Here is a 23,839-nt window from a genome sequence, read left to right as displayed (position 1 = left end):
TCCAAATGGTTACGTCACACGGAAGGGTGGTGAATGTGATTAATTTCTTGTCTTAATAATAACTTAAATTAAGTTTTAAGGAAGAGTATTATGATTGACAGGATGACATCAACATTCCTTAGAGTTGGTCATTATTAAAAGTTAGTTGTGAACTGCCAAATCTTAATAAATTATGCGTTACGCAGAATTTTTTTCCAAGACATTTCTTATAAATAAATTAATCCTTTTTTTTTTACCAGATTTTTCACCAACAGTATCTTGAGCAAATAACTTTAAAAAACGATTTGGACTTATGAAATGATTGTATTCATACAGGAGAATTTTCTTTTTTATTAATTTTCTTATTTATTTCATTTTTTCTCTCTATATGTACATTGATGAATGGAATTTCATTTATTCATATTTTAACATAAAGTCGGTGTTTCTGGTTGATTCGACTCATCTATTTTCTTTCTTGTTAAATGATATATCATCTGCTCAAATTAAATTTATAATTATGGGAGAAGATTGTACTTCAAAGATACGTGTCACAATTGTGCTTGTCTCACTTAAAAAAAAATTAAATGAGTTATTCTTTGTCATTGCATAATAAGGCTATTAATTTCCGACCACTTGCACGTAATCAAAATCCATTGATACCTCTACAGGTAATTTTATTTCCTGGATTTATTTTAAGTTTCAAGAGTTTTTTTTCCGTGCAAAATAAATCTTTTCTTGCCTAAAAAATCTGCTCAGTTCTTCGTCGAGTCGATCAAAACCCTATACTCTAATGTGATTTAAATGTACATCGCTGGTTACATGAACATGCAGGTTGACATTTCAATATTTTTATCACAAATGAAGGAATGGTCATTGAAAGACACAAGAACCAAATAGACCCAGAATTAGAAAAATAGGAAAGAAAAATATACACATTAAACATAATTTTGACAACAAATAATATTTTGATTTCAAACTTAAAATCCACGAATAACATCATATTAAAAAAAATTTGTAAAAATATATGAAACATATGAATTGGGACAAATGTTTACAGGTACATTGTATGTTATATGTAATATACAATGACATATACTGATATAATATGCAACAAGATGCAGAAAGTCCTTTTTTGGTTTGAAGTAAACTTTAGTCATTCTTGGTTTTTTTTTTTAGTAAGTATTATTCTTTATCTTGTTCTTTAAAATGCCTTATAGCTTTGATACAATTTTCATGTACCTATGATGGCATATTTCTACCCTTTACATGCAAGATAAAGTATGCCAACATGCAAAATATTTGTCAACATGCATTATAATTTTGTTGATATGCAAGGTACGAATCCTTCTAGAAAAATTTGGTTTTAATATTTGTACATTTACTTATTCTCGCCAGAATATAACATCTTGCATTCAAGATGCAACATCATTTTGTTTTCATTCAACTTAAGGAGGCTGGGGGTCAACAAATTAACCACAAATTAACCACCAGATTTAACTTAATTTTTTAGATATGATATCTTAAGCTGTCAACTATCATTTGGCAAAGAAAAATTTCAAAAAGTTTAGTTTTAAAATTTGATCATTTTCTATATGTTCATATGGAGCTCTTCTTCTAAAGGAGATCAATATAGTCTAAAAATGGCCACAACCCCCCAGCCTCTTTAATACTGTCAAAATAATTTTGTAGACTTGCAACTTATTAATGCAAGTTATTAACATAAGTTTTTGATCTAAAATTTCTGTCAACATTACTAGTACTTCAACATAAAACCCAAATATTCATAAGTGAGCCATTGCTCAGGGTAAACAGTTTCTAATTAAAATCATCAGTCAACGTTCGACCTAAAGACTACTGTATTTGCCAATAAGGTCTCTGTATTGATCATAGAATTAACGTAATGCTGATTTTAAATGAGATTCTTGAAGCCCTTGCATCATCAACTTATTTGTCTGTAGCCTGTCTCACTTTGGAAATTTAACTGGAAGAGATAAACAACAAATGCAGGTGATACAGATATATTGCTGCATTAAATGACGATGGAAGTTGACGATTGGAAAGTTGATCGAAATCACCATGTTTATCAATAAGTTGAATTGTTAGTTTGCTATCAATATCTTTCAAAATTAAAACATCCTAATATAAAAATATATGTCTGATTCTGTTGTGTCTTTTATTTTGAGTTCACAAGATATACCGAATCAATATATGAATAAAAATGAATATAGTTAATTGATAAAGTATGGTCGATGATCTTATGTAAAATTTGAAGATAATGAACAGTGATCAATTTCATAAATCAAGAAAAAAATTGAATCGTAAACAGGACGAAAACACGTACCCCCGAAAAATAGGATCAGGTGCTAGTACTCCGTAGTCAGATTTTATGTAAAAAGAAAGACGTAACAAATGGTATTAAACATGTACGACAAAATCTAGGTTGTATTTACAAACAGGGTCATTATAACGACAATAAAATGTGCGAAAAGTTGACTTAAAGAGGTTGTTGGAATCCTAAATGTCGAATTAAAGGTTGCTAGGCGTGTTGAAAATAAGATTTTAAAGAACATCTCCCTTTGACAAGGAATTTGAGTAAAAGTTTGAACACCAATTGTACATTTAAATCAAAGTTTTTCTGAAACGCAATTGTAATAGTGTTAGCTAAAACAAGTTCTTATTGATCTTGTAATCTACATATCTACAAGTAATCTGTCTAAATCTTTAATCAAATCAGAATTACTATAGGCAAAATGCAGAATCATGGATGTTTCGTATATTGCCACTCAACTATTTTTAATCCATCCTTAAGAGCACCAAATTCACCAAAAAGGTTGTATTTCCTTCTGTGGTAGCTGCTTTAATGCAACTGTTATCGATTATCAAACTTATAAAATCATGCATTTTATTTTTTAATGTATGTCTTTAATTATTTATTGTGTGTTTTAATTATTACAGTATAAACTGTTTTGTTGAATTTTATATTGGGTTTATTTTTGTTCAACTTTTTTTTTAAAAACATTGTTTTAGTAATTTTTGTTTGATTCAATTTTCTTCCTATTCGGTTTCGTTTTATTTGTGTTTAGTTTTTCCTTTCTGTGTTTTGTTTTGGTCGTTATTTTTTGTTGTTTTCCTTGTGTATGCTTTGTTTACATTATTTCATTTTCTTTATTTCTTTTCCTTTTCCCTTAATAGATAAAATGCGAACTACATGTTATCTCGATAATACGATTTTATGATAGGCGCTAACCCCCCCCCCCCCCTCTCTCTTTCTCTGTGTGTGTGTGAATATGATATAATCTAAGTGTTTTTCATTTTTACCAATATAAATACATCCAAGCTCTATTTAAACAGCCTAAATCTTAACTTCCAGTTTTTTTTATGATAAATAAGAGGCAATCAAACTTCTTATTTACGTGTTGTTTTCTTTTCTTTACAAACATCATATCAAATTTTCATGTCAAATATTTATAAAACTATACCAATGATATTGCCCATCGTTAAACTGCATCTTCTGTCTAATGAGAGTTTACATAAGTTACTATATCGTCATATTTTATTTCTTATTACGGAAAATTGCATGTTTATTTTCTATATAATATGTATTTCTATCAACACTTTCCAATGTCTTTTCCATGGGCATTTAAATATTAGGAGGAAGTCGAAAAGAAAGGGGAATTTGATGCTAATCATTCTCATTTAATTGTTGTTAATTTTGGTAACATTAATTTATTCACCTTAATTGCATTCATGGTAATTCTTGTTCATTATTTGCACAAAATAATCCTCTGGTTTAATTAAAATTGATTCAATTGCATGGGTTTTATGATCGGATTGGTTTTCCTTAATTTTCCATTCAGGGAAATGTCAATTTTGAAAATCACTTATTGTTTAATTATCAGATGTGGTATTTTGATAAAATCAAGGTGTTCTTTGTATCATCTGTGTAAATTTATTATTAATTACAACTTGCATTTCATGATGATAAATTTCTGTGAACGCTAATTTAACAAAGTTGAAAAAAACCCACTTCACAACCGATTTTCTACTATCGTTTCCTTAAATGAAAACAAAAATTTAGTAGCACTTTGTGTAGCAGCAGAGGCAGCAGACCCACCTCCAAGACCGAACATTCCTGTGTTGAGACCTCCAGTGTTGAAGAATCCGGTGTTTAGACCTCCACTCGAAGAGTGTGAGAAGATGAAGAAAGCGAACAATGATCAATCTCGTAAATACGGTAGACAAAATGAATCGTGAACAAGGCAAAAACATGGACTCTTGTAAACACCAGAGGTGGGATCTGTTCTATAGTCAGATAAACATCCAAATATGAATGAAAGTAACTATTGTAAAATAATAAAACGTCGTCGATATATCTTAATGTTGAGGTGAAAGTCACAGCAAAAAGTCTCTTTTTTTAATAAATCCTGCTTCATAGGAATATAACTAATATAATATAGTTAATAGAAGAACCAAATTAGTGTCCATCAGAATTCCAACAGATTGTTTGAAGACCTAGTCTCCAAAAACTGTATAGATATTGTCAATAAGGAACTTCAGCATCTTTTTAATATCAATTTCTGGGTACTTGTATGCAGAATCAGAATAATTTTAATCAAAGTAATTTTGTGGAAGAAAATTCATTCATACGTTTAATGTGAGAGTAGTACCGAAGTTAAAAGGAAGAGTGTTTAACAATACTTCCAGAATGAATTGTCGAGGAAAAATATTAATGATTGACTACATAATGAAAGAAATCCACTCCCTTCAAAACATTCATAAATTGACGCATATGATTGATTGTGTGTTGATTTACGTCCCGTTCGAGAATTTTTCACTCATCTAGAGACATCACCATATGCCGGAAAAGGGCTGCAAATTTGGACCTTTACTCCGCACTCGGGGCCATTGAGCAGTGAGGGTTCTTTATCGTGCCAACGCCTACCGTGACACGGGGCCTCGGTTTTTAAGGTCTCATCAGAAAGACCCGCAACTTTCTCTTCAAAGTGCCGAGCGCTTGGCGAAGGAACAGTTGCTACCTAATTTTTATCGACTTAGGTCAGTCGCGACAGTGATTCGAACATACGATCTTCCTATCACGGAGCGAGAGCTCTATCGACTAAGCTACCGTGACGGTCTTGATACATATGAAGTAATTGTGAAAACTTGGTGATTGTTATTTAATTTCCATGAACATAAAATACACATATCTTGTGAAATATCTACAAGAAAAATGTTGGTGTCATAATAACATGTAAATATTCACTTACGACAATAAAGAGTTAAATGTAAGTCGTTCATAGTTTTTGTTGTTCCCCCCCCCCCCAATTTATACACTATAGTGATGTTGTTATTCATTTACCATGCCAAGTATATTAAATTTAATTGTTCTATAAATATGAATCGTCAACTCATCAGTTTTTAATCATAATTAAAATAATAGAAGGTTAGGTATTAAATTTACCTGACGTTCAAATTAATAATTTAACTGTAAATGAATGTCATAACAGAAATAAAAAGAAGTCAGTATTTTAAAACTAATAAAATTATCATTTTAATATCTTCTAAGGAAAAAGTTAATCATATGCAGTAGTTAAAGAAAAAAACTTTTAACGATCGAATCATTGCCAGTACAATAAAATATTAATAATTAGCGAACACTTGCACCTGCACGTTTTCAACTTTTATTGAAATGTTTTTCAAATGGTTAATTCCATGCATTTATATTTTATTTTCACTTTGCACAGGTCTACCATAATGCTAAAAATATATCAGATCGTGAAAACGCCGCAGATTTTTAAATACTATCATTCTTGTTGTTGAATTTTGTAGAACAATATTTAAAAAAAAAACAATGATGTATGTGGATTTGTTTTATTATCCTTCGTTTTGTCTTTCTTTTTCTTTCAATCTTATGGCAGTTTTTTCTCTCTCTTTTGTTTGTTTGTTTGTTTATTTATTTATTCCTTAATCCATATGGCTTATCAGATTACATACTCATTAGACAATTACAAAATACAAAATTTATATACATAAAATATTTACATACACTTGTTTTAACATAATATTATTTGTGTACAATATTTCTAACCAAATATTAAAGAAAAAAATCCTTAGTTTACAGATGTGAATCTCTAAGTGCTTCTGCTTTCTGTAGGAATTTTCCTATATTACTTAGTTCACTCACATTTTCAGTTGATAATAATTGTAAAAGTTTATGCATACGCAAGTCTATACCAGTAATACTTTTTAATATACAATTTCCTGTACTCATGATAAAGTGAACATTTCAAAATAAAATGGTACTCATCTTCAACCTCTAATTGACAGAAAAAACAAGATCTATTCTCTCTAGGAATATGAGTAAATCTTCCCTTCTCAATCATTAATAAATGTGCACTTAGTCTACATTTTGAATATCCTTCGTTGGAATTTGTTTCATTAAGTAGGATTGCATGCACAGCTTATTTGTTAGATATCTATTCACAGAACACTTTGGTGACAAGAAAAAAAGCCTCACATTCTTGTTGAAAACAGTCAGTTAATCTTTGTTAATTTTTTTTTAAAAAAAACATATTTTTGTTTGTAATATTTTGACAATTCCAAGCTTCTCCAAACCGTAAGGAAAATAGTAAAAAAAATTACATTAAGTAACCAGTTATGTTTTGTACAACGACTTGTCTCAAGTCTTTCAAGCATATCTTGGTAAATACTTCTCAATATACAATTTTCTGACTCCAATAATTTTAACCAAAATTTTATAATGCGAATTTTCCTTTGAGTAAAAAAAGAGGTAAGCGACCAAGTTCATTATAGATCATCAACGATGAGTTATTTTTTCTCACTTTCACCATAATTTTGAGATATTCTAAAAGTATTTTCTCTATAGCATAACCTTTGTGGAATTCCCATATTTCACTTGCGTAATTCAATATACTACTTACATAAGTTTCAAACAAAGATAAATGAGTAACATAATTAAAATGCACATTCTTTATTGACTACAAAAGTTTAAACATACATTTCCTCCCTTGAGTAGCCAATTTTACCTGAGATTTTGTATGTCAGAGTGAAACCAAGATAAGTAAACTGATTGACAGCTTCAACTTCTTCATCATTATAGTACCAATTAAAATTTTGATTCAATCGACAAGATTTCCTAAATACTACTATTTTAGTTTTACTTACATTTACAGATATTTTCCAATCATTACAATATGAGTAAAGCACATCAAGCATTTTTTGTAATCCCTCATGAGAATCGGAAAATAATACCATGTCATCTGGATATAACATTAAAAACAATGACACTTCTTGGAGATTAATATCTTGACAATTAGACATGATAAAAGCATTTTCAAAATCATTTAAATATAAAGAAAAAAAGTATATGAGACAGTGCTTCTCCTTGAAGGACTCCTTGTTCTACTCTAAAAAAGTCACTATAATTGTTTTTGTATTTCACACAACTCCTAACATTCTTATACAGAGACCATATACTTTTAAACGTTTCCCCCTTGATTCCTAATGTTATGAGCTTTTGATTTTCCCCTTGATCCCTAATGTTATGAGCTTTTTGAAAAGATAATTTCTATTAATACTGTCCAATGCCTTACAGTAGTCCACAAAACAACAGTAGAGCTTTTTCCCATTCGAAAGGGTCTAAATCCAAACTATGCATCAGTTAAAACAGAGTTAGTCTCGGACCATTTCATCAGTCTATTATTAAGTATTGTAAATATTTTTAACATAAAACTCATGAGGGTAATACCCCCTATAGTTATCTGTTACATCTGGGTCTGCCTTTTTAAGGATAGGTACTATTTCACCTTCATACCATATGAGAAGAATGTTTCCTGTATCAAAAATAACTTTAAATATTCTTGTTAAAAGTGGGCTTAGGTCTTCACACATATATTTAAAATACTCATTTATCAAATTATCTTTTCCTGGCGATTTTCTGCTTTTTAAACAGTTTATAATATCTACAACCTCTTCAACAGTTATGTTATCATCTAGTTCATCAAATACAGCACTCAAATCATATTCTGTATTCGAAAAATCAGTATATGTAACATCTTTACAGACTCCTAGGTTTCTGAAATGTTCATAAAATTCTTACGATTACACTTGTTTTCTGGCCTACGATTCTTAAAAAAAAAAAATTAAAAATTCTCTTGGCGAAGTGCGCCTCAGATATTCTAACTGGCTACCTTGACATCGCATAAACTCACATTTTGCCTTATACATACATTTTTTATAATCGTTTTTACATTCAATCAATAATTGTCTATTAAAATGACTTCTGCATTGTTGAATATAAAAAGTTTCTCTTTGTAAATTCTAAACAAATCTCTACATTTCTCATTAAACCAGTAACCTTACGTTTTTGTTTATTACATATATCTCTAATTCATCTTATTTTTAAGATTCAAGGTGAAACACAACTGAAACATTTACATTACAGAGATGCATTTCGCTATTTTTTCTCCTTGCAATACTATGTTGATGAATTCTTTACTTTTTCCCTTCATTTAACCATCTACAGATCATCTAATAAAAAGAACTATGAAGGGAGTATAGGATCATAACTGACATTTTCTCAGAAAGTAAAATTTTGTCGCAATTACAGGTGCAAGTGTCATAAAACAAATAATTTGTTGTTATAACACAACACCAGGAACTAATTAACTGTTTTCTTTCCAATTACTGTCTATGTAAAGTCAGTTTATAACCACAGTGACAAATGATTATTTTTTCTGATTGACCGCCAAAAATATGTTGACAATTTAATACAAAGAAAATAATGCTCATAGTCAAAAATTCTGATATTACATCGAAACAATGCACCTAATTAAGGAAGCGTATAGGTCTCTACACTTGTTTTATAACATGTAAATTGTCTCATTTTTAGGTGTCTTTTCGATATACAAAGTGTTATGCTTTATAATATATACGCTTATTTTGCATTGCATTCAGGTGCTTTTTACATGATTTAAAGTACCTACTTTTATTTGATTGATTTAATTGCTATCAATTTTATCGAATCAAAAATACTGATTTGAAAATATTGATCTAAGCATGACATTTTAAGATATCGATATAGTAATGTAGACATGCATTAATAAAAATAAAAGCATATATGATATAAATATGCCACAATTTCGAGAGAAAGAGTGGGAAAATAGTGTTCTCGAACTAACTTCGCGAGCAAGGGAATTCTAATGAAACGTCATTTTTCTCGGGATTTAGTGACTGCAAATGTGTGAAGTGTCAAATTTTTGCTATTTGAGTGTAGAAAGACCCGAAAACGTTTTGAAAAAAAAAATGGGGGAGACATGAGCAGTAAGATTACCCCAGTGAAGCAAATATCAATTAACATCAAGTCTAGTAAAACTTATATAGTTTCTTTTTATTTTTTACTGGACTTGTGCCTCTCCCTCTTTAAAAGTGGTGAAAGGGACAGTAGTCCGTAAGACTACTATGATCTAACTATTTATGTCTCGAGCTCCCCATTCCTGCAACACGTAGTATCAGGGGGAGGGGGCAGGGGGCTGCCCCTTACTTTTTTCCAAACATTACCATTTACTTTTGCAATTGTTTATTGAAAGGCTGGTGGGCCCTTTAATTTTTTGTTGTAGCAAAGATAAGTCATAAATATGGTTATTTGATAATGTATTAATTAAATTTGGTTTTGAAAGGCAGTTAGAACTTGCATCCCCCCTTCTGGTGAAATACTGAAAAAGGCTATATTTTCATTAATTTTTTTAAGACCGTCCCTGTGTCATAATTTGGTATCAATAAGTTAGATGTACATGTTTTATTCCTAGAAGGTTCGAATTCCTCAAGAGACAAGAACAAATTATTGTTACATGTAGAGCTAGTTTAAAACAATTTCCATTACACATTTTACTAGCAGGTTCATAATAAGAAATACCACAGCCAAACGTTTTGATTGCAAAAAAAAAAACAACAACAACAACAAAGAAATAAACAAAATAAAAAACAAACAAAAAAAACCCCAAACAACCCCCCCCCCAAAAAAAAAAAACTGTCCTCTGTCATCTTTTTTTAAAAAAAATTTACGGTTGGGTCTCCATCAGGAATATAGCAAGCCTACCGTTATTTTGTAATTTCTTTAAAAATATGAAGCTGATGCTGAAGTATTGATGTTTTAGAAATCTTGCAGTTCCATTCAAACATTAAAATAAAGACTATCATCTTTATGAAGATCAAAATTATCGAAATGACATTGTGTAAAATAGCCATCTGTACTCTTTACGACTCATTATATGTTCTCTAAATATTATCAATTATTTCCAGCGGCAGCCTGACCAGCGGAGGCAGCACTAGCAGCAGCAGAAGACCCACCTCCAACACCAACAAAAGGACTGTAAGTGTTATGTATTGGGAACTGGAAGTAGTTTCTGGGATATTGATTAAAGTAGTAGCCGGTGAAGTTGTAGTATTATTGTCCCTGGTAATAATACCCTGGATATGTATAGTATGGGCCTTTCTTGATTGTATTTAATAGCTAAATAACAAATTATTAATGTATGCGTTTGCTTTATATATATATATATATATATATATATATATATATATATATATATATATATATATATATATATATATATATATATATATATATATATATATATATATATATATATATATATATATATATTCTCAAAATAGGGCGTTGATTTTGGTTGGTTACATACCGTGTTATATAAAGCATTTAATCATCAAGGAAATAATTAGCTAGTGGGCAGTTCTACAATTAGAAACAAATCAGTACCTTCATTGCAATCTATAATTTGATTTTTAAATCATAATACTATTTCTTATTTTGATAACGAATAATTCAATTGATTTCCATTATTTTTTATTCTTTTGTTTGTTTTTTTTTTATTTGACGTCCCTCTCGAGAATTTTTCACTCATATGGAGACGCCCCACTTGACTGTGGAGAGCTGCAAATTTTGTCCTATACTCGGCACTTACGGCCATTGAGCAGTGAGGGATCTTTTTCGTGCCAGCACCTACTGCGACATGGGACCTCGGTTTATATGGTCTCATCCGAAGGACCGGTCCCCACGTCCCATAGTGGGATTCGAACCTTCGACGTAAGGATCAACTCCTTACTTCGCGACTCTAGAGCAGACGCTCTAACCACTGCGCCATGCGGGCGACTGATTTCCATTATTATTCTCACGAAGTTGTTTAAGTAAAGGAAACATATGTTGAAAACTGTGGTTATGTGTGTTGATTCAGAAGATTTGAGAGAGAGAGAGAAGGGGGGTAAAAATCTTAAATCCTTTAATCTTTACTCTTTTCAAGTAAGGTCAATGTTGTGAAATATGCCAATTATCAACAAGTCAAATAACATTTAAATTTATAAAATTCCACTTGTTATTATCAAAATAATTAATTAAATTGATTAATTGTATGTATATTGTCCTATTCGAGAATTTTTCACTCATATATAGAAGTCACCATATACCGGTGAGAGACTTCAAATTTAGATCTTTACTCGGCACTCAGGGCCATTGAGCATTGAGAAATCTTCATTGTTCCAACGCCTGACGTGACATGGCGCCACAATTTTTAAGGTATAATCCGTAGGACCCACAACTTTCACTTCACAATGCCGAGCGCTTGGCGAAGGAACAGTTGCTACCTTTTTTTATCGACTTAGGTCAATCGTGGTCGAGGTTTAAACCCAAGGCTTTCCGACCACCACGGAGCGAGCGCCCTACCAACTGATGTATTACAATATACATGCTTTAAAATATTGCTATATGTATTTCAGAAAATAAGGGGTCCATAGGCCACAACGCTCACTTGAGTCACTTAGGTCTTGCTTTTCTTGAGAAATAATTTCATAGAATAAATCCATATTGTGGCCCTACCCTCCTTCAGTAGAGCCATGATTTGAACAAACTTGAATCTGCACTCCCCAAATTGCTTGCATATCAACATCTTTTCATCATGGGTCTGCTTTTCTGAGAAGATATTTTCAGATTTGTCCTCTCTATTCCTATATAAAACCTTGATCCCTGAGGCCATGATAAGGTTGCATATTATTTGCACTAATCATGGTCAGGTTGTTCTTGCTTAAGAACATTTCAAAACAATTTTTTCCTTAATATTCCAATGTAAAACTGTGATCCCTTATGATGGCCCAATCCCTTTGCCAGGGGGGATTTGAACACACTTCATTCTACACTAGCTGAAGAAGCTTGTCTATTAATACCATTTAACATGACCAGGTAATCCTTATCTTTCCTGGTCCAGTCTTTTTGAGAAGAAGCGTTTTAGTATAATTTTTCATTCCTCCTGTATTTAACATAACGTAATTAACGACAAATAAGGATTAACTTGGGCAATTAAAGTTTTTTGATACGTATTACTAAATAGTACTGAATATGCAGTTGAAATATTGCTGAAATAATCCTGGTAAGCTAAAAATCGGATTGTAAGATTGTGTAAGTGATACACTATCGTGTCCAAATGGGGTAAAATTTAGACATGAAGGGTGCAATGTTTTATTATACATTTCTAAAACTCTCAATTCAAAACTTCACAATTATTATAACTGCAGTACTGTAGTTATAGATAGGGTATCACATTCCATAGTAAGATATCTTTATGTAAATGCATGAAGTAATATATGAAATATAAAATGCAGTATAGTTTATCAGAAAGAAGCAGGCAGTTAAAATACAAAATTAGTCTTTGTTAATAAAAGAAAGACTGCACTACAGTTGGTCCTAATTCTAAGACATGATGAATATTTTTAATGCGTTAAATTGTCATTTTAATTTTGACAATTATTATTACCTGTGATAATTGTTTCAAAAAGAACTCTCCTTAACTGTCAACCGAAACATGTAAATAAATCAACTACAACGTATTTTTTACACCACCATTCTCAAGAAAGACATGTCGGATGATGAATTTCCTGAAAATTAATTGTGCGGTAAGATTTTGTTTTAAAATGCTCTATATGGTAACTTCTACAAAACTTAAGTCATATTTTGTATAAAAGCAGGGAAAACAAATAAGAAGAGAATGTTAATTTTATAAATTATAACTTCACTTTTCCGTTGATAAAGGATTTTTGATTGTTTCAATTAAAATTTTAAAGTTTTTTTTAAAGACATCCTTCCCGCTGAAAAAGTAGGGTCGTTACACGTATATGTATAAAATGAAAATGTTATATAGCAATAAGGAAATTTTGAATTATTCAAGGTTTTCACATTTGTGAATACCTCATCCACAAGGAATGCTTTAAAATTTACTTATTTACTGTAATTATTCAATGACTTTTTGGATGTTTAGAATTTTTGTCTCTTTAAGTGTTTGTGAGATCAATCCTGGACTGCTTTTGATTGGATTATCACATGTCGGTAGATTGAAAATCATCCTCATTTATTCTAAAATTCGATACTTATTCATAAAACTTACTTGCTCCCCTATATATTTACTCTTGGAACATTGCCCAAATATCTCCAGCGTCTTTGTTTGAATTCAACATTAATGTATGTGAACCCTGTCACTTTCTTGCTTCTTATCTTATCTAGCCAATTACTTCCCATTACCGTGGAATCAATTTAATTCGTGGGGTCAATGTTTGTGGGCAAGCAAAATTTTACTTCTCCGAAGGGACGTAATTTCGTGGGTTACTCGTTTTTACGGTAGATTCTATGAATCAATATTACCCCAAAACCATAAAGTAAGAACAGACTTAAGTCAAAATTTCAATTCTGTGTAACTTTTGAAATGATCAAGAAAATTAAACCAAATTTTCATTGAGTATTTGTAATTGAGTATTTGATATTGCCTAGGACTTCAGCAAATGTAAACAAGTAAGATGGCATGAATTGCTTGCATTAATCATTGAATCATATAATAAAACAATTATTGATGTATTTTTAGTCAATACGATGATTTAACGACTTTCGAAGTACAAAATTCGAGTTTTGTGAATATTGTACTCCTCAGATGGCTAAATCATCGTATTGACCTCAAAAATAGCAATGATTGTATGTATAGAATCATTTTACATTTAATTTAATACATGTTTGAAATTATCTTGTCTTGGTTCTGGTATTCGGCAGAAATAGACAAGTAAATCTACCAGAATCTCTAATAGATTTTTGAACTGATGAGAAAATACCTGTACATGTATATTGGTTGATATCAATAATTTGTAATTTGTCTCCTCACAGAAGTAGATTACAATTCATAACGTGTAAGTGGGTAAAAGATTTCTAAATAATTCCTTTCTAACAAACAACAAAACGAGACTTCTGGTGTTCCACATTGATAATTTAGACTCTACGCAATATTTCTTTTAATAGGGTCATAATTCAATCTACAGTTATGCTTTAGTTATATATTAATTTGTCTGATTGTTTTCATGAAAAATATAATGAGAGATTCGGGGGTTTTTCTGTCTCTTTTTTAATCAAGCCCTAGAGGGGCTTGAGTTATCTAAAACAATGCTAGGTCATCGAATCACTCAGTTAAAAAAGAAAAAAAATATACTATTTGTGTAAATAAAAAAATTCTAGATACAAAAATGAAGCTTATCGTGAAAATATTTGTATATTCTATGATATTAAGTGTTAAAGGTCGCATTATATTATATGACGAAGGAATAATGAGTGATGCTCCGCAGCCGCAACAGTTTCTATACAGAGATTTCGCGTTTTCCTTTGCTTAGGAATCTCAGGTAAGTTTTACAACGACCGTCAAAGCATCTTTGGACGAGTTCACTGGTTACGCAGAAAGCTGACACAAGTTAATCCTTCGTTAACATTTTCTACTCTGGGTGATAGTACTTAAATAGGATGAATGTTAAAATGCCATCTCCGAAAGACCTATAGTTTTGTTATTTAAAAAAATTCGAGCTATTTTCGATAACCCATTACCATGGGACTTGACATATCTGTTTTGGATTTGTACGGAAGATTCTAACATTGGAAAGAATTAGATGGTACACATGTAGCACAGGCCCGAAGTACACGGGATTTTTTCGGAGCCCCCCCCCCCCCCTCAACTTCACTTTGAAAAAGATTGCTTCAGGCCAACAGGCTATTTGTTTGCTGTATATCAAATGTTGCGATGTCATTTAGGAAACCCAGTAATACAAATAATTGTATTAAATACATTTATATGGACAAATATTTCAATCAATATAGAAACCACCGCCACTTTGCTTTATAAGATATTCCTGAAAATGAGTGACGCATTGAATACAATTCACTTTTAAAAGTAGTACAATTAATTATATTAATTCTAAGTTCTATATGAATTTTAGATAAAATAATATAAACCATTATTTCAGGCAATTAAGTACAACTTCACGATAAAGCCACTACATGTGTTTTTTTATGTACATGTATTTTGTTTCCTAGTTTATGTATTTTATTCAACAGCCTACATCTTATATCATTTTAGGATATTCATGACACTTAGAACTTAGTTGACTTTTTACAGCTTGAGTATCTCTGAAGTTTTGTCAGTGAATCCTTGTTTGAAACTAAAATTTGGATTGTTTCTGGTCAACATAATTGAATTCATTTCATTATCAGGAATAAAAGATTTCTTAATCATTTCGAGTATTTATTGAAAAATCGAGAAATCCCCCCCCCCCCCATTTTCATGTAATGAGTCTTGATTTGCTTTAAATCTATGTTCTTGTTAGAGGAAGGATTTTTAAAAATTATTTAGGTTCAATATTTTAATGTACCTTAAACATAGTATTTCGCTGTGCTACTTTACATCTTTATGCAAGAGGCCCCCGGCCTATCGCTATTTAAAATTAATCTTGTAAAAAATGATGCATAAAGTGTCATTTTTCTATTTTTTCAACATTTTATGGTGAACAATAAAACAGTTCTCAAATAGTGGAAGTAATGTACATTTTGGAAAGTGTACTTCTATAAAAGCTGTATTTTATCTTATTAAGGGAGGGGGTGAATATGGTTTCAATTGCGCTATACTTTGCTTTATTATCGAACGTATAGTCAGGTAGTAAAAAAAAATAAAACTATTAAGATTCATAAAATATAAAAGCCTCCGTTAAATAAAACCAAATTAAAAGCTATATACTGCCAAATTTCGGTTTAGGAAATGTTTTATTTTTTTTTTTAAAGTCCTTTACGGTGATTGTTTGTTCAGAGATTTCTATATACATATATTCTTGATAGATATCATAGATTCGACAGATATGTATTTAAATATCAGTGAAGTCATACAATTTGTAAAGTTGTGTTTTTATTAATGTTTGAGTTTATATAAAGATATAGGTTCCTTTTTAAAATTTATTAGCACCGAATACTAGATGTAGATGACCTACTAGATGTAGATGACCTACTAGATGTAGATGACATACTAGACGTGACGCAGCACTGTTAAGGGCGGCTGGATTGTTGTATGGTATCTGACTAATTAAAGCATTCAAAGTATATTTGAAGCTTCAAATGCTTCAAATAACTAAAAAAAAAAACTAATACTCCTTACAATTATTAGTAAATTAGAAGAAATTCGGGTTAGCTGATATTTATTTTTGTTAGATGATTTTATCCAAGTGGTCGTATTGCATGGTAAACCATGAGTGTGATATCAACCTTTTTTTTTTTTTTTTTTTTTTTTTTTTTTTTTTTTTTTGTAAAGAGAAAATCATATAACATTTTACAACTGAAGAGGCATCACACGATTGGTCCCCCGCTTCCACTTAAAATTGGGGATATTAACTTGGGTTTGTCTGTGCGTCTATCTGTCTGCCTGTCTGTCTTTATCTCTGTCTGTGTGTAACACTTTCGTGTCCGGACGATATCTCAAGAAGCCTTTGATCTTTTGCAATGAAAGTTTATACCACAACTCCCATTGGCCTAAAGAAGACTCCTATTGATTTGGAAGTCAAAACGTCGGTCAAGGTACTAAATTCTTACATTCTGTCTGTCTAACACCCTTTTCCCAAACTGTTTCTTAAAAATACTTTAAGATTTTGCAATAAAATTTTATGTCGCAACTCCCCATCGCCTCAGAAAACCAAAGATCCAAGTCAGAAATATATATTGCATATATATTTTTCAGATAATTATTTTAGTTTTTCTAGAAGCGTTTGCAATTGAAACTTTTGGTCATGAATTTCTTTGTCTTCAAAAAAGACTCTTATTGACTTTAAGGCCAAACGCTGAAAGGTCAAGGTTGACATCTTTTCTTTCTCCGTCTGCAATAATTTTCAAGTTCTTCCACCCTCTTCTTTTTTCCTTCAGCGGAGGACACACATTCTCTTAATTAGCTTGTTTGTCCTTAATAATAACTGTCCTAAGACGGTTAAATTGAATTTAATTGATATTATCACTCTATGATATTGTTTTCTCTTATCTGTTAAAATTTCATTAATTTCTAAAGACAATGAATATAAGAAGAATCCCTCCTTAAGGCCACGAAAAGATGAGACAGGCCCTAATTTATACGCAAAAATAAAATTATTTGCAATTTTAATCTGTACGAGAATATTTAACCACAGCAAAATTTATCACTGTATCTATTTTTGTTGCTAGTTTAATGCCACACAGCAAGGTATGAACAAAGGCACTTGTCGACATGACGTCATCATGGTAAAACTTTATGCATTTTATGTGTACTGAATGGCGTTTCAAGTTTTTTGCTCACAGTGAAAAATGTGTTTCATTATTAAACAGAATATTATTTACAGGTGCTTAGAAAACCATTAATATCAATGTTTTACCTTTGTGTTATGCCATTTAATTGTTATCGAGAGGGTGCACTAAATTTGTTCTTGCGCATCAGGTGTTCAGGTGCATCGTTAAACAGTCTTTTCGCAATGGCATAACTTAAGAAAATTCGATCTTGAGCTACAGATTTTTGTCTGGACCTCAGTTTCTAACCCTCTGCATCATATTTTAGTAATTACAATAAATTTTGATCATACAATGCCAATTAAACTATATTCAATTAAAACCCCACGATTTAAATGTCATACAAAAAGCATTAAGTGAGGAACTATATTTTTCAAGCGGAAGGTGTTTAAAGAGACATGATTGATTTTTCTCTCCCCAAGTATTTAATTACAGTACTGTTATATTTGTATTCCTATTTTTTCATGCAGGCTGCACACAAAGTTATTTTGTACAGTGAAAAATTTTATGTAGGCCAAGAATTATAGCTATTAATAATATAGCTATTATTAGCTATTACGAGTTCTATCATCATATTTTGACAAATATAGCAAATATATCGTGAAAGTCCAAAAAAAGTCTCAATTTTAGCTTAATATTGACACTTTTCAAGTCATGTCTTAAAAATACATCATCATAGACCTCGTCTTTTAATTTTCTTTATATGGAAAATAAGAATACTTTGACCATTCTTCTTAAATTCAGTAAAAGCTTAAGACTTTGAAATGGTTTTATTGCTTATGAAATTTTTAATGTCAGTCAGATGACAATTTGTTTGTGCAGAAAGGTAAAATGATTACCGTAATTATGCAAAGTAATTAGAAACTTTTCAACAATTTTTAATGTGTCTTAAGCGTATTTAACCCCATTTCTTGTATTGATTTTCATTTAGTCTGTGTGTGGAGATTCTAGAAATATAATACACAAAAATATACACAAAAATGGTATAAGATTCCACATATTTTAGCTGAAGTCCCATATTACTTGAAATTTAAACTCATTAAATGCTATTTCTGTTTAAAGCAGCAGGACTATTTAGAAATTATAGGATATGTAGAAACAGTTTATAACTTAGATAAATTTTTAGTTTGAATTATGGTATATACTTGCGATATTGAAATTTGTATAAGACCTCCATGCAGTACACATTACATGTAGCTGCATTTATCAAGTGATAAATGAGAAAAATGACCTATTGTTTACTGCTTGATATCTGCAGGCAGATCTACCAGACACAAAGGTAACACATAAATGAATGATACATTTAACAATATTTATTACCATCAACAAACAAACCCGATCACAACCAATTCAAAACATTTGGAGTAATAGATACCATCATTTAGTAGACCTGAAAAGAAAATAAATACATATATATGCAATGGAATTGTTATTTCTGTTTTCTTTTTTTCCACTCTGATTGTTGAATGAAGGATGATTGAATGAAGGAATTTTAAAACTCACCTTCCTTGGTCTTCTGCCGAGAAAACCTCCAGGTCTTCCAAGAATGACGCCATTATTGAATCCATTAAATCCCTGACTGGCGGCGGCAGAAGAAGCAGCGGCAGCCTGACCAGCGGCGGCAGCACTAGCAGCAGCAGCAGACCCACCTCCAACACCAAATGAAGGGTATTGGAAGTAGTTTCCGGGAAACTGATTAAAGTAGTAGCCGGGGAGGTTGTAGTATTGTTGTCCCTGGTAATAATACCCAGGATAGGTATAGTATGGGGCAACATTCAGTCCACTTGCAGCAGTAGCAGCAGCGGCAGCAGCACCGTTTCCTGCGGCAGCAGCAGAGGAGGCGGCAGCATTTTGTCCGGCAGCGACAGCAGCAGCGGCGGCAGCAGCACCTCCGGCGGCAGCTGAACCAGCAGCAGCAGATCCACCTCCAATACCAACCAAACCGGGATAGTATCCTCCCAGTCCACTGTTTATACCCCCAAAGCCAACGAGTCCACTGTTCACACCTCCAAAGTTACCATATGGACCAAATCCGTAACTCTTGGGATAGTAGTCCCCAATCTTTGGGTAATAATCCGCATAAACGCAGGCAACGATGCAGGCGAGGGAGATTATTCTAATCATTTTCTGTTATTAGATGAAAATTTGGGAAAAAGAAAAAAAAATAATTTATTACTTTGACTGTTTTAGTTTTTAGCTGATCATTGAAACGTGAAAGTTTTGAAATATTTAATCTTATGAAAATTACAAGAAAATTAACACTTTAGCAATTAAAAAAAATAAACACTAAAGCCAGTCTTGTAAATCATTTTCAAAGTAACCTGCAAAGCATAGTTTGCGAAATCTAAATTATTTCTTGTTCTTAAAATATTTAAAGACTCTTACCCTGATTTGTGTGGACTTAACTGCTTGACTGCCGTGTAGTACCGATTTTGATAATCAACTCGTCATATATACTTTCCAAATATCAACGTCACAATGCTTTGCGGGGATTGCGGTTTACTATAATGCCCAGTCATATACGAATTTAATTAACAAGGAAATATTGCAGAAATTGACAAATTTTTATTGAGTGAATCATTTTCGAAAGAATACTTTTTTTTAATATAAAATAGAATTATATAATTCATTCAATTAACTCTCTTCAGGAACAATAGGTCTAAAAGAGATACCTTATAAAACAATGTTTGAGACAATTAATTCTACAATCATAGCACTGCTCAACTTGAAGTTCCTCTTTGTTTACATCCTATACCAATGAATTTAATTGATAAATAAGATATTTGGTGACTAGGATGTTTTGTTTACAATATTTGCTAAATAGGATGTTTGCACACTCAAGCAAATAAAGAAAAGGATTAAGGGATAAAGATATAAATTATTAATAAATAATTTTGCTAATATATATATATATATATATATATATATATATATATATATATATATATATATATATATATATATATATATATATATATATATATATATATATATATATATATATATATATATATATATATATATTACATGTTTGAAATTTTCTTGTTTGAGTTCTGGTGTTGGCAGAAATAGACAAGTAAATCTACTAGAATCTCTATTAAATTTTTGAACTGATGAGAAAATACATGTATATTGGTTGATATCAATATTTAGTTATTTTTCTCCTCACAGAAGTTGGTGATTATTAATAATATGTATGTGAGTAAAAGATAAAAGATTCCTAAATAATTCCTTTCTAAAAATCAACAAATGATACGAGTCTAGTGTTCACATAAATAATTTAGACTCTCAGCAATATTTCTTTTTATAGGGTCATACATGTAATTCAATCTACAGTTATGTCTTAGTTTTATAAATTCATTGTTTTGTTTTCATGAAAAAAATAATGAGGGGTCCGAATTTCAGTATTTTGAGCCAGAGAGTCGAGAAGAAATACTCAATCTCCATCTGTTCGGTAATAAACTTATACAATTTAATGGGAAAGCCCTTTATGTTGAATCATCTATTAAAAGTGTTTTTTTTTTTAAATTAAAGACATTTGAAATGATGAGAAAAACTGTTTTAATTACAATGACACTATTTTTAATGAATTATTAGACAAAAAATGCTGAATTTTTGAATATAGTAAATTAAAAGCAGCCATTCCTAAATCTTTTTATCAAATAATGAAAAGAAACAACTTAATATCCAATAACGAAAAAAAACTCCCTAATAAATTGAATAATAATTTACTCATTCAAAGAGGTACTAATAAAGTGGTAAATAATGGTGATTTCAAGTTAAAAAACATAGAAAAAACCTTAAATAAGAAAAAAATTCCAAAAAGTCAAGAAAAATTGGAAAAATATATCAAAATAACATACAGTGGAATTTAGTTTGGGACAGTATTTCAAGAGTAAAAGTAAAAAATAAAATTCAAGAATTCCAATGGAAAAGTGTGCATAAAATATTGTATACTGAAGATAAATTAAGTAAAATCGGACTTTCCAATGGTTAATGCAACTTATGTAATCAAAGTACTGAAAGTACTACTACGAGTTGATTGTATTGATTATAATGTTTAAATGAGTTGAGGTCTCTAGTCTGTATATGGATTATGTGATATTATGTGCATTGATGAAAACTATCAGAGTGACTTTAAAATCTTTTCTTTTTGTTTTCTTTGAGAAAAAAAATTATAACATTTTATTTACACCTTTTCCATCATGTATTTTTAACATGTATATTTATTCTTTTTTAAAATATCTACTGGAATGTATAATAATTTATCACAAATCGAACCTTTAAACATAGAAAACAAATAATACTAAGTTAGTTTTGGGATTTTTCGTAAAATGACAATGTAGCTTGCATTTAAAGTAATTTGTATTTTTACAAAATAAAGGATACCATCATTGAAATGGTCACAGATCACAGACTATCATCATTAAAAAAAACGAGAACAGTTTTTTAGGCACTGGATATCATTTGAAAGAAATATTATATATCAAGTGAAAAATTTCAAAAAGGGAAAAATGGCACAACTGTTGTAAAATCATATTACAGAATTTAAACAACTAAGTAGACAAAAAACAAGAAAAAGTTTTAAACACACATATCTCAAACTAATAGGCCAAACCTACAATAGTATTACAAGTAGGGAATTATTATTTACAAATAGCGCAAATTGAATTATTTCATTAACATGCTCATTGAATATTTTCACTGCTTTCTTAAATTGACAAATAATTTGACTTTTTCAATGCACATCCATATGTTCCAATTCTCGTGATTAAGCCAGTCTTAAAATTCATATCTTTTACTTTTATTTATATGTATATTACATAATTCAGTTTTCTTGATTTAGGATCATTGATATGCACAATAAATATTTTAATTCTCTTGATTTAGCTACTCTTGAAATTGAAGTTCTTGACAATTAATGAAATGGGCATTTTATATGTCATTTCGTTTGGTTTAGTCACTCTTGAAATATAACTACTTGAGTTTATTTGATATGCACATTTTATATATCATTTCTCTCGGTTTAGCCTTTCTTGAAATTCAACTATTCGACTTTCATTGATACAAGTATGCACGTTAAAAATTTCAATTCTTTCGGCTTTTCGACTGAAGAGTTTAAATTTATCACAATGGCAAGATATTGACTATTTACATTATCTATCTACTCTTGGTATAATTTGATTTCTTGATCTCTTCACATTTATAAATATGCATTTCACATTTATTTTATCAATAACATCCCACTTAATTTTTTTTTATTTAATGCCTTCAGTACTATTAATTCACTTTATAACATGGTCAGCATCTGATAGCAAAACACAGCAGGACATATTAGAGGAAACCACTTTCCAGTGTAGTGCAGACAAATAATGAGATAAGAATCAGAGGCGCGTTAAGTGACCATTGCTGTATTTAAAGCTTGCTGTGAAATAGATCTAGATTGTGGAAGACAGTGTTTTTAACAGGGAAAAAGAAATTGGAGCACAAAGTTCTCCGCTGCTGAAAACTCTAACCCTTGAAGCAATCGAAATCTTTTATTGCTTACACAAGAAATAAGAACTTGAATTTCAAAATTGTTTTTCACTGGTGCAGCTCATTTCTTCAGTTTGAGATTAGTAGTTGATTTACTTCGACCTTCTTTACTGCAAACTTCTCGCTTTGTTTATAAACATAGGCAGTGTTCTCTGTGTTGAACGATTCATCACTAACGCGGGAAAACTGCTCTGTTCATTAGCATAACAGCGCAAGAATTAGTTTATTTTTATACCACCAGCACGCCAATCTTTTAAAAATAACCTGGTTTGTACAATATTCAATTTCGTGAATTTTCTTTAAAAATCTGTTTTCAAAATACTTCTTATTATATAAAACATATATTGATTTATAAATCAAAATTTTGTTTGCACGACATGTCTCTTTTGTTGACCGCATGTCCCTAACACTAATTTCTTTTGCGGATAGACACAAATTCCAATAAGATTAATAATAAACGTTTATGTTTATAAACACTTCAAATCATATCAGGAAACATATTCTTGTTCGGAAGATCATGAAAATTACATATAAACCAATATTATACAAGAATCTGTACGTAAAATAAACAAATGAAAATGTGATTAGTTTCGATACATTGGGGAATCCCTTACAAGTCACATAACATGAGTTGATACCATCAAT

The 23,839-nt window shown here is 30.7% G+C and overlaps 1 protein-coding gene across 1 annotated transcript; it reads right to left on the bottom strand.

Annotated features, from left to right (window-relative positions):
* Nucleotides 1-18,582: 18,582 nt before the first annotated feature.
* Nucleotides 18,583-19,783, bottom strand: LOC133182429 (spidroin-2-like). Its single transcript, XM_061317277.1, has 2 exons — nt 19,163-19,783; nt 18,583-18,606 (listed from the first exon to the last, which is right to left on the bottom strand). Exons 1-2 carry the CDS (start codon nt 19,781-19,783, stop codon nt 18,583-18,585), a joined length of 645 nt encoding a protein of 214 aa, XP_061173261.1.
* Nucleotides 19,784-23,839: the final 4,056 nt, after the last annotated feature.

Source organism: Saccostrea echinata, unplaced genomic scaffold, assembly GCF_033153115.1.
Source record: "Saccostrea echinata isolate AGI-Se365-2 ecotype Australia unplaced genomic scaffold, CSIRO_AGI_Sech_v1 ptg000009l, whole genome shotgun sequence".
NCBI classification, from domain to species: Eukaryota; Metazoa; Mollusca; class Bivalvia; order Ostreida; family Ostreidae; genus Saccostrea; species Saccostrea echinata.
This window is presented reverse-complemented; position numbering and strand designations above follow the sequence as displayed.

Bases quoted from the DNA above. Each gene is read 5' to 3' on its own strand.
- LOC133182429 (XM_061317277.1), bottom strand. From the start codon at position 19,783: ATGATTAGAATAATCTCCCTCGCCTGCATCGTTGCCTGCGTTTATGCG. The intron at 18,607-19,162 runs GTGAGTTTTAAA...TTATATTTCTAG, and splicing joins TCGGCAGAAGACCAAGGAAG to AATCTCCACACACAGACTAA.